The sequence below is a fragment of the Sinocyclocheilus grahami genome, unplaced genomic scaffold, assembly GCF_001515645.1.
Source record: "Sinocyclocheilus grahami isolate Dianchi unplaced genomic scaffold, SAMN03320097.WGS_v1.1 scaffold3075.1, whole genome shotgun sequence".
NCBI lineage: Eukaryota > Metazoa > Chordata > Actinopteri > Cypriniformes > Cyprinidae > Sinocyclocheilus > Sinocyclocheilus grahami.
The window spans coordinates 11,119-23,760 of record NW_015508244.1 but is presented as its reverse complement, the minus strand read 5'-3'; the positions used below and the strand labels follow the sequence as shown (position 1 = coordinate 23,760).

The following is a 12,642-nucleotide window of genomic DNA, read 5'->3' as shown; positions in this document are numbered from 1 at the left end:
CACTGCTGGCTATTAATAACCTTGGAAGCTCACTGTGTTTCTGACGTAAAAGGTTTCAAAGGAATTGTTAAAAATCAATATTTCTAAGAAGAAAATAAATGGGATTTTTGTTCTATATTGACTGAAGCGTCCCTGACGTTTAACCAGGAACTGTAGTAACTAACCACCATCTCTTGCCTCCGAGCGGATTTGCTGCTGAACAGTTTTCGCCACTTCCTCCAAACCAAACGACACTGACAGAGAGGGTACACAGAGAAGAAATGAGCTGCAGTCGTACCTGCTGACGTGGTGTATTGCTCTGCTGTGAGCTGTATGTGCTGGAAGGACTGATGGCAGCCAGAAACGCCATTAAACCTCAAATTCATTTGTGCCTAAAGGTTTGACAAGTTCAATCCAGAGTTAAATTTTTTTTATTTCAATAACTACAGGGTCTGTCTGATAAAAATGTCATCAAAGTGATCATATCCTTTGAGATCTGCTGGGTTTGCTGACTGTGCCGTCAGATATTTCACTGCTATCGCAGTAATTCACACTGCTGCTGGTCTACAGCTTAATCCCATTGATGGGACTTCCTTCTCCAACTGATTTTGCTGTCTGACAGGTTTTTTTTTTTACCCTTTTTTTGAATCCAAATTCACTGATCCCCTGCAGCAAGCAGTGATTCAGACTGAATGATACATGAACCTGAAGTCTCTTTGCAGCACCGCATGCAGAATATTCTCCTGCTGAGCAACACAGTCCTTCTCCAATATTGCTAATGTCACAAAAATGCTGCGAAAAGAGATCAGAGAGAGACGAGGCCTTTGTGGTGTAACCTTGACTTAAATCAGAGCGCCTTTAGAGAGCAGCACAAACACTCCACAGATGCAGTCAGCAGCTCTTGATTGTAGTTTTCAGTGCTTTGGATGTTTGTTAAAGGCTGTATTTCTTACCTCTATTTATTAAAATATTTAGCATTCTTTAATAAAAATTATTGGATGTTTTGATAATAAAATTTGAGCCTGGCTCAGCCTGGAAGCATTTCCATCTTTTCAAAAAAAAAACACCAATCCATTAATAATGATGTATTTTCTTTTATCCCCCCGCCCCATATGATTATGATTATGCATATTAAGTTTTGACTTTCCAGCAAGCAGGGCTGAAATGAGGCTGAAATATGAAGATCTCAGTGAAATATTATCTCAGAGCAGCTGTGTGACGCTACATGCTGAAAATCATTTGGAATATTAATCTATGATTTTGAATGGGCTCTGTTATGTGAAAAATGTTATTTTTAACAAATAACAAATAATTTAACAAATAATTATAAAATTAAAAAATGATTTAATATTTATAATTCTTAAAATTAAGACATTTAACAAAAGCCTTTAACAATTTTGAAATATACATACATACACACTTTTATTTTTGCAAAAACAGGTATTTACAGGTTTTATTTTTGCAAAAACAAACAAGTCAAATAATATGAAGTATATTATTAATGTATATAAAACACACATTTAGCCTATATAGCATTTAACAAAAATGTTAAATAATAAATAAAAACAATAAACTAATAAAAACAATTTTTATATATTTTGTTTACATTTTATATTTTTAATTTTAATGATTATTTCTGAGATCTCAATTTTACACTAAACATGGTAATGATTGGCTATTAATAACCTTGGAAGCTCACTGTGTTTCTGACGTAAAAGGTTTCAAAGGAATTGTTAAAAATCAATATTTCTAAGAAGAAAATAAATGGGATTTTTGTTCTATATTGACTGAAGCGTCCCTGACGTTTAACCAGGAACTGTAGTAACTAACCACCATCTCTTGCCTCCGAGCGGATTTGCTGCTGAACAGTTTTCGCCACTTCCTCCAAACCAAACGACACTGACAGAGAGGGTACACAGAGAAGAAATGAGCTGCAGTCGTACCTGCTGACGTGGTGTATTGCTCTGCTGTGAGCTGTATGTGCTGGAAGGACTGATGGCAGCCAGAAACGCCATTAAACCTCAAATTAATTTGTGCCTAAAGGTTTGACAAGTTCAATCCAGAGTTCAATTTTTTTTATTTCAATAACTACAGGGTCTGTCTGATAAAAGTGTCATCAAAGTGATCATATCCTTTGAGATCTGCTGGGTTTGCTGACTGTGCCGTCAGATATTTCACTGCTATCGCAGTAATTCACACTGCTGCTGGTCTACAGCTTAATCACATTGATGGGACTTCCTTCTCCAACTGATTTTGCTGTCTGACAGGTTTTTTTTTTACCCTTTTTTTTAATCCAAATTCACTGATCCTCTGCAGCAAGCAGTGATTCAGACTGAATGATACATGAACCTGAAGTCTCTTTGCAGCACCGCATGCAGGATATTCTCCTGCTGAGCAACACAGTCCTTCTCCAATATTGCTAATGTCGCAAAAATGCTGCGAAAAGAGATCAGAGAGAGACGAGGCCTTTGTGGTGTAACCTTGACTTAAATCAGAGCGCCTTTAGAGAGCAGCACAAACACTCCACAGATGCAGTCAGCAGCTCTTGATTGTAGTTTTCAGTGCTTTGGATGTTTGTTAAAGGCTGTATTTCTTACCTCTATTTATTAAAATATTTAGCATTCTTTAATAAAAATTATTGGATGTTTTGATAATAAAATTTGAGCCTGGCTCAGCCTTGAAGCATTTCCATCTTTTCAAAAAAAAAACACCAATCCATTAATAATGATGTATTTTCTTTTATCCCCCCGCCCCATATGATTATGATTATGCATATTAAGTTTTGACTTTCCAGCAAGCAGGGCTGAAATGAGGCTGAAATATGAAGATCTCAGTGAAATATTATCTCAGAGCAGCTGTGTGACGCTACATGCTGAAAATCATTTGGAATATTAATCTATGATTTTGAATGGGCTCTGTTATGTGAAAAATGTTATTTTTAACAAATAACAAATAATTTAACAAATAATTATAAAATTAAAAAATGATTTAATATTTATAATTCTTAAAATTAAGACATTTAACAAAAGCCTTTAACAATTTTGAAATATACATACATACACACTTTTATTTTTGCAAAAACAGGTATTTACAGGTTTTATTTTTGCAAAAACAAACAAGTCAAATAATATGAAGTATATTATTAATGTATATAAAACACACATTTAGCCTATATAGCATTTAACAAAAATGTTAAATAATAAATAAACTATAAACTAATAAAAACAATTTTTATATATTTTGTTTACATTTTATATTTTTAATTTTAATGATTATTTCTGAGATCTCAATTTTACACTAAACATGGTAATGATCTCAAATACAATGGCTACATTTGGTCCAACAGCGTTTGCAGTGATGCCTGTAAGCAGTGATAACTCATAATACGGTGTGAATTTGGCCAGCTGGGAGATTCACATCTCACGTTCTTGACAAAATTGCTGCTGATACAATTGAGAGTGCGAGTGTTAAAACTGCACAGAGTTTTAACCAATATTTACTGAAAAATAGGTGTTGCTTTTGCTTTAATACTAAGAACCCTGTGACATGGTTGCTCTTAGTCTGTCTTATTATCATCTGAGGTAACAGTGAAAGCTGAGGCGTCTTACTGGATATGGAGGTGTAGAGGGCAAAGGTCTGCAGGCTGGTGAGCTCTTTGCGCCGGGTCTCCTCCACGCTCGAGCAGAAGATGTGCTCCCAGGCATACAGCTTCAAGAGTTTGATACCCCGCAGCAATTCATTGGTCTTCTTCAGCCGCTCGCTGGAATATTCCTGAGCGTTCGACACATAAATGATACATTAGTAACAATGCTAAAGGCTCCTAAAATCTCCTGCGTCTTATTTGAGTTCAATATTTGACAGGTTTATCATTTGGACTGCTCTGGCTTTCCTGTACAAATGTCATCTGTATTTGAACAAAAGCTGTATTTGCACTAGATTGTCACTTGACTGCAGGTTAAGACATCAAACAAAGAAATGAGCTCACCAATGTGCTTTTCTGTGCATCTGATAACTTGGTCGCCACAAAGTACTGCACCGGAGCCAGGAGGGTGATGACCGTGGCCCCTATCAAGGCACTTATTCCCAGGAGGTAGTACAGGAGGATGACTCCCACTATGATCTGAAACCAAGAGGAAATGACATCCTTTCATAATCAGTAGCACTTTTTTCACAGTTAGTGATAAAGATAAGGTTTATGGCAAAATGCCTGATATTTTAATGATCAGGGAAGCTTAGTGCAGGATTTTTCCCCTCACAAATATCATTATTAAAATAACATGGCAGTTCTACAGAGGACAGAATAAAAAGACTAAGTGACTAAGTTTTTATTTATTTCTTGTTAAAAACTAAAAAAAATAAACTATAGCAATTATTAAAACACACATACACACACACACACACACACACACACAATGCACTTAGAACACATTTCATGAATATTTGATAATTTCTAAATCTAATAATTAACTTTTAATATTATAATTCTGTAAATGTGTTAAATTGTTTTGAGTTAAACATTTAATTTATAAAGTTTAACATATTATATAATTAAATGATAAATAAAAACGACTAACTACTAAAAAACTATTTAAATAATAAAATAAAGAATAATAACAATAATTAAATATAGTAAAATAAATATATATTATATAAATATTTATATAATATATATTATATATAACAGTTAAAACTTTATATTATCATATATTATCATTCTGTAAATGTGTTAAACACATTTAATTAACAATGTTAAACCTATTTATTTAAAGTAACATGAAAATATTATTAGACAATAGTATTATAAGGTAGTATTATAATGAAGAATTTATAATGGAGCATGTGATTCGTTATTAAATATGCAGTGAGTGAAAAAAAAATGTTGTTGCCTTAGGGAACTAATCAAGATTTGCCCAGAGGCAGCCATGAGTAACCCCGAGAGCAAAGTACGTGCCATACAAAACGTATAGGGACTTCAACTTCCTAGTCTGTCTTGAGACTTCCTGTTTGTGAGAATCAAATGTGCATGTATACGTGTATATGCAATCTGTTTCACAACAAAAGTTCTCTAGGACTCTCATTATTTCAAGAGTAATTTAATGACTTAATTATTGGGCTTGTTGAATTTTTCACCTTGCCATCAATGAATGCATTTTTATTTAAATCATTCAAGAGCCCCACTGACAAAGAAACCGATTTCCACAAGTGACACTCTATTTTACACAAGATGAGGCTTTCAAGGACAAATATACTGTTATACACAGACTAAAAATAGATCTTGCAGAGGTATCTGACATTTCACACTGTCTAACCTCAGGAGAAACACGTTCAGTAGCAGAAGGAGTGTGAAGAATACTGAGTGGCTTTGCAACATCTTTAAATTTTGTTTTGTTCAGCTCAAGATCCGTCTGCTGTAGCGAAATCATGCCATTCAAAGGTAAGAGTCAGTGTGTTGAGAAATTACATTGAAACTTTGACTGATTTACTGGTAATTTATTTTACACATGTAAGATTACATCCAGTAATCCAAAGTGTTGGGGAAGTTCTTTTTTAATTATTGAAATATTGCATATTTGCATTGATATTTGATAGCATTGATATTTGCAATGACATGCTGTGTTTGCATTCCCTGTGAATTTTGAACCTTTTAATGAATTCTTGCATTAATTTATGTTATGAGTGTCATCTACACAAATTTCCAAACCCAATAATTACACAAAAGGCTTATTTTTATAAAAACATTTTTTTTTTCAAACTAAAAAAATGACAAGATTAATCACATTAAAATGTTTTATGTACTGACAGCCGTATTAATATAAATTTAAACGGATAAATGACAAGACCATTATAAAATAAAATAAAATAAAGCAAAGCAAAACAACACAGCAAAGCAAACACAATACAAAGCAAGGAAAGCAAAAAACAAAACAAGACAAAATCAAGACAAAACACAAAAGGCAAAGCAAAAAACAAAAACAAAAAAACTAAACAAAAAGGAAAACAAAACTCACAAAAAACTAAAACAAATATTAAAACAACAAAAAAAGCAAAGCAGAAAAATAAAATAAAATAAGACAACAAAATACAAAACACGAAAAGAAACACAAAAACAAAACAAGACAACAAAGCAAAAAACAACAAAAGAAAAAAACAAAGTAAAACAAAACAAAAAGGAAACAAAAAAGCAAAGCCAACAAAACAAAGCAAAATAAACAAATAAACAAAGTAAAGCAAAACAAACACTATAACCTAAAGTGTCTATATGTAACATAATGTGGTCTATAATCTAGACTACATTACATACATTAACCAATTTTGCTGCAGTGTTGGGATGTAACTGGATTGCCAGTGTAAATTCTGGGATATGTAGATTCTCTGATAGAAATAAATTAAGGACACTGACTATACAGTATCTTATATTCAGGAAAACAGAAATCCAAATCTCTAAAATAGTCAAGTTAAGATAAGATCTTAATTCAGAATTACTTTGACTCTTGCTGGCACTGGACATGTTGGAATTGAATACGGCAATATGATTGAAACAATTGACTCAAGGCCCATTCACAGACTTGCACCATCATTCCCCAATGCATTGAACTCTATGGAGAAAGGAACCTTGTGTAAGGCTTTACCTGAACTGGCATTGCGAACAGGTTGGGACACAGGAAGAAGAACCACATCAGCTGGTTGGTGTCTACGGCAACGAGGTTGCAGATCTGGCCCACTGTCATTCCCCCCATGGACATGTTGGCGGTGCAGAGATGCATTATTTTATTGAAGATCTTTGTCTGGAAGTGAAACCGAATATATCATATTATTTGAAGGGACTTTGGCAATCAAAAGTTGTGCAGTCAATGAAGTATTCGCTGCGCTGACCTGAATGGCTCCTCTCAGGTTGATTCCAGTCTCGATGGCAACATAGTAGGAGGCCTGGAGGAAAGTCCTCTGGAGGAGCAGAGCGAAGAACAGCAGCACGGCGAGGACGTAAGCATTAGCAAGAAACTCCTGGGAGGAGATGAAGTAGATTCCAAGATGCTTCACCTGAAACACATCAAACCATTTAGCATTAGCCATGACTGTCCTCTGTAAAACTAGTTAGGCAGTGAGAGGTTGATGGCCATATTACTACATATTATAAGCTTAACCAGTTTTTAATGCTACTAGTACTAGTCTTTCCTTACTATGGCACTGTCCTGTCACCATTTTCCTCTAAAGAGAAAGCACAGGACACTATTTATAATTCTATTATACAACTATATCATGTAATTAAAGATTAGAGCAGCAACAAATGAGTCAATTAAACCAAAGAAAAAGAACCACCACTGACAGAGCAATAAGTCCCGAATTATAATTATAAATTAACAACATAAAACATGGGGTAACTTTCCCTTCTAGAGCAAGGGCTACAGCTGATGCCCCACTAAAAAAAATATAAATGCACGAATGAATGAATGAATGAATAAATAAAAAAAATTACCAAAATAAATAATTAATTTTAATAACTAATGACAGCAGCATGACGACAGACCGCTTTGTAACACAAAATGAAAATGTGAAAAGACAGAGCCATGGCCACCGGTTTCTAATTTTATCTTCAAAATACCTAAGAGAACAAAAGTGCTTGTTCATGCCAACAACACAAATACCAAATTTAAGAATTTCATTTCAGTGTCTTTTACTTTTGGACCAACCAACATTCTGCCCTTATTCTTAGTCGTTTTATATGCGGCTCAGATGGGTGCAAAAGACAGAGATGTTCTTACCGGTGGCTGAATGGTGTGGTTCTCTTTACTGAGATGGTGCACGATGCCTGAGATGCAGAGCGGCCCGGCAAAGCCAAGCAGATCTGCCATGAAACGGTAGGTGATGCTGAGAAACAGAGGTCTTCCAAAGGCCTGTCGCAGAGCCGTCCAAATACACTTGGGCCCCTGCAGCAGAGTGCCTTGAGGCCTCTGAATAAGTAACAGAAAATAAAGACAGATATGAATAGAACCAAGATTTGTTTGGAATGCATCTAAATTAGTCACTGTACTAAAAAGGAGGAAGTCATAATATCTCTGTTCTAAGCTTGCTGTCTACTGTCTACAGCCAGGCAGCTACCTCCTAACACAATAACTAGATTAGATTCCAGGATTAGAGTTAGCATGTTGCTAGGCTAACTATGGGATTATTAATCTTAACACAAAGCACACACAAACACCAGGTAAAATTGTTCAATTAAGTTAACTATTTTTTTTAATACATTATGCTATTGAATGCTATGATGAAAATTACAGGCCTCTCTCATCTTTTTAAGTGGGAGAACTTGCACAATTGGTGGCTGACTAAATACTTTTTTTCTCCACTGTATATTTACAGATGTCTCTAGACTCCATTCACAATCGTAGATGAATTTAGTCACTGGCCATGTGGAAAAATTAGTACATATGAACAAACTTTTAAAAAGAGTACTTCTTATGGAGAAAAATAAACATATTTAAGTGTGAACTGGATGTTTACAGACTCTTCATTTGATGTTAATTGCAATTAAATGAAAATGTATTATACTTTACATTCATATTAAATGCAATATGCTGAAATTGTAAGTGTTTTTGAGATACTAAAGTACATCTTTACATATAATTATGTTCATAATGACTTCTATTGTTTTTTAAATATGACTAAAGGGTGAGCTTGTAAGGAATCGCCTTACCTGCAAATGATTACCCTGTTGAAAAAACCAGCATATGCTGGTTAGGTATGTTTTGATGCTGGGATGCTGGTTTAAGCTGGTCCTTTGCTGGTTAAAGCTGGTCCTTATGCTGGTCCTTTGCTGGACCAGCTTAAACCAGCAAAGGACCAGCTTAAACCAGCAAAGGACCAGCTTAAACCAGCATCCCAGCATCAAAACATACCTAACCAGCATATGCTGGTTTTTTCAACAGGGTAGTTTTGCTAAATTACAGTATTATGTTGCTGCATACATCTAGCAACAATCTTTGCTTTGGAGGCACTCTGACTTAAAATACTGTTTAGGTAAGCAGCTTTCAAGCTTTTGGAACAGAGCTTTTATCTTTTCTTTACTAAACAGCTGCTTAGTCATACTATCACAAGTTGTCGAGGAACAAGGAATACAGGCATGAGATTCAAACTTCAAAGAAGACTTTACTGAGAACACGGGAGTAGAACAACACATAACACAAGACAATAACCGACAAAGGATAGAACAGAATCAGGACTATAAATACATGCATGGTAAATGAGGGAGCTAAACATGAACAGCTGGACAAGGATTAACTAATCAGAAACCATGGTAACTAATGAGAGCTCATAACAGACATGACAGGAACTGAACTAAACTGAACATAATCGTGACGCATACAAATGGCATATTTTTGGTCTTTTGTCTTATGATTATGAAGATTAATGACTAAGAAATAATTCAAACAAACAAACTTTTCTATTTGAATAAAAAGTCTGTTGTTGTTTAAACATTTTAAATCCAGCACATTTTAGAAAAACTGATTTACATAGACATACTAAGAAATTAGGAAAAATAATTTCCTCCTTGCATTTTGTTATGCTAATATGTATTTAAAGGCAGTGTACATGCATAATTACAGTGCTGTTATGGATTGCTCTGTACATTTCAAACTGCTGTATCAGTGGATTTGATCCCTAACAGGCGAGCACTGCGGTAATTTTCAGCCGTGCATTTTTATCTGAAATGCAATTAAACACACATCTCTGAATCTCATTAGCTCTGACCCAGTCATTTTTCTAAGCCAAACACTGTAGCCATAAACTTGAGGTTATTGTGACCTGAAAACACTTTGGCGAAATGAAATAAGCACGTAATGTTAGAAGATATAGCAGTTAAGATGTATTTTGAATGATAACGTATTTGAAAACGATACATTTGCTATTTTGTGTTGATATCTTTGTGCTTAAGTACTGCATACCCAGCTAACAAAAATATGTTTTAAGAACGTTTTTGCTAATGTTCCCATTAAATATTATTCATTTTATGTTCTCTGAAAGTTCAAAAAGTCCAGTTCTTTAAATTTATTTTTTTATAATGTATCATCATGGAAACTTTATTTTTGAATGTTCTCGGAACATTCTTAAACAAGTAGTAACATTATAAAATGTTTAACAAAAGTCCAACTAAAACGTAAAAAAAAAAAAAAACACATTCCATGAACGATGCATAAATAATATTTTTTGACGTTTTGAGAACATTAATAAAGACCAGATAAATCTGAACAAGCGTTTGTTCATAACTGCCAGAATGTCCTGAGAATGTTCCCTGTTAGCTGGGTGTGATATTTCCTTACAGCCAGGGCGAAACCATTTTTTCAACCTGTTTTACCCCTACATTAGTGCATTTCTGACATTAACTTGTGAAGACAAATTGTTTGGCAGGGATTTTTTTTTATCATTTGGGAATTTATTCAATGGTAAAAAATGGGCATGCACACCAGAGTGGATCTGGATGTGATGCTAATCCTGAACTATTGCACTAGAGGATGGAATCACTCATATGCAGCATTTATTAAGCCATTGCTAATGGAGTTCATCACACGAGATGTGACTGATGTCACAGTGCACTCGTGCCACACGTGAAAACCGTCACGTTATAAACTCTCACAAAATCCATTTACATGGAGTTGAGCGCACAAACACGTAACTGCTCATGTCACATGTGCTTTATTCCCATGACAACAGAGATGCAGAAGTCCTTCACCCCGCTGAGGGTCAAAAGATCACTGCGTTCATAGCGCAAAAGGAACATCTTCTCTTTTTCAATGCTTTAAAGACACGTACGCTATAGACATGGTATTCCACACCTGTCTTTCTGTGATTATACATATATTCATATATACATTTGGGATGGGTGTCATCACGCGTCTCAACCAATCAGAGCATTTGGGGTGGGCCTAACACCGTGTGTACACCGGACGCGATGCGACAACGCGTCCAGTAATTGTAGACAGACTTTAGTTGTCGCGGCCCGGCATCCGGTGTATAGGATCGCAATGAATGACGGCACGTATGATTTGTCGTGTCGCGCTGCATCCAGTGTAGACAGCATCTCTGATTATAATGGGTTCTATAGTATTTTGTCACATCGCACCACGCCACGCCGCTCGCGTCCGGTGTAGACATGGTGTCAAGACGCACCATCACAAGGATACACGAATTATATGAAAAGGAGATTTTAATTTGATTACATTAATGTTTAAGTTGAGATTTACAATAAATATTTTAACTGCTACAATATATAGGGAATACTGCTGTAAAAAAACACCTTATTTGTTTAAAGTGTTTGCAAACCAAATGTTATTTCACTTTTGTTCATACAGCAGTACTTTTAAAATAAAAGTGCATAATACAGTACTTTTGACTTCATTATTGAATTTTGCGCATAACAACGCTATTAATCACGATTAATCACAGAAAAATCATGCGATAAAGTTTTTTAATTGTTGCCCAGCAGCACTAGATTGTTTTATATCTCTTACATGTCTTGAAAAAGGCAGTTGCTAACAAGTGGCTAAATGAGACTACAGAGGTTGTAGTTGAGGACTTTAAATGTCCTCATCTACTCACTAGTCTGCTTTTACAGCCTCGCTGTATTTATAATGGCGCCTTTGCAAACTACTCTAACTCAAACTTACAGGGATTTTTTTTTGCTTTTTAAATAAAGTTTTAAAGTGTCAGAGTCAGTGTATTTTGCTTAAAGTCTACATTTAGCTTTTTACTTCTGCTGTTTGCATGTAGGCTTCAAAGTCCTCTTTTACTCATTGTTTGGTGTCACATCCTAGCATTGAGAGAAAATAAAAAATAGTATTAGTAAAGGTAAAAAACAATATGGCAGATGATTAAAATTTACCTTCTGGGCTTCAAAGGCCTCGCTGAGCTTCAGGTAGTTAGTTAGAGCTCTCATAGCAATTGGTAGCTTGCCAATGACCTTCAAATCGATGGGGCGTCTGTGTGCTGCAGTGATGAAGGTGTTCATCCACCAGTATGTGCTTTTAGACAGCAGGTTCACAAAGGGCTGCAGGAATCGAACCCCCAGGTCCTGTAAATCCTCTGGGGGCTTCACTTCAGTGGGGTGTGCAAAACACATATATCGCTGTAGAAAAAAAACGGAGAATAAACTGTCAAAATTCTTCCAATTGTACATGAAAGAAAAAGCAATGTTTCCAATCTCATCTTTGAAGATCAGAATTTAAAAACAATAATAATAATAATAATAATTTGTTGCATTTATATAGCGCTTTTCTTGGCACTCAAAGCGCTTTACATTGTCAGGGGGTATCTCCTCATCCACCACCAGTGTGCAGCATCCACCTGGATGATGCGACAGCAGCCATAGTGCGCCAGAACACCCACCACACACCAGCTTATTGGTGGAGAGGAGACAGAGTGATGAAGCCAATCAGCAGATATGGGGATTGTTAGGAGGCCATGATGATCAGACGCCAATGGGCAAATTTGGCCAGGATGCCGAGGTCACACCTCTACTCTTTTCGAAAGACATCCTGGGATTTTTAATGACCACAGAGAGTCAGGACCTCGGTTTAACGTCTCATCCGAAGGACGGTGCTTGTTGACAGTATAGTGTCCCCGTCACTATACTGGGGCGTTAGGACCCACACAGACCACAGGGTGAGCACCCCC

At 35.6% G+C, this 12,642-nt stretch overlaps 1 protein-coding gene across 1 annotated transcript in view; it reads right to left on the bottom strand.

Moving 5' to 3' along the window:
* LOC107575980 (ATP-binding cassette sub-family C member 8-like) overlaps window positions 1-12,642 on the bottom strand; it is a gene marked incomplete at its 3' end in the record, with an annotated part of 25,290 nt that overhangs the window by 2,430 nt on the left and 10,218 nt on the right. The window contains exons 5-12 of the mRNA XM_016262271.1: window positions 11,852-12,094; window positions 7,740-7,928; window positions 6,853-7,017; window positions 6,609-6,764; window positions 3,965-4,099; window positions 3,588-3,750; window positions 1,810-1,878; window positions 165-233 (exon numbers count right to left, since the gene is read on the bottom strand). Coding sequence (XP_016117757.1) covers window positions 165-233; window positions 1,810-1,878; window positions 3,588-3,750; window positions 3,965-4,099; window positions 6,609-6,764; window positions 6,853-7,017; window positions 7,740-7,928; window positions 11,852-12,094 — 1,189 coding nt within the window. The remainder of the gene's footprint in view (window positions 1-164; window positions 234-1,809; window positions 1,879-3,587; window positions 3,751-3,964; window positions 4,100-6,608; window positions 6,765-6,852; window positions 7,018-7,739; window positions 7,929-11,851; window positions 12,095-12,642) is intronic.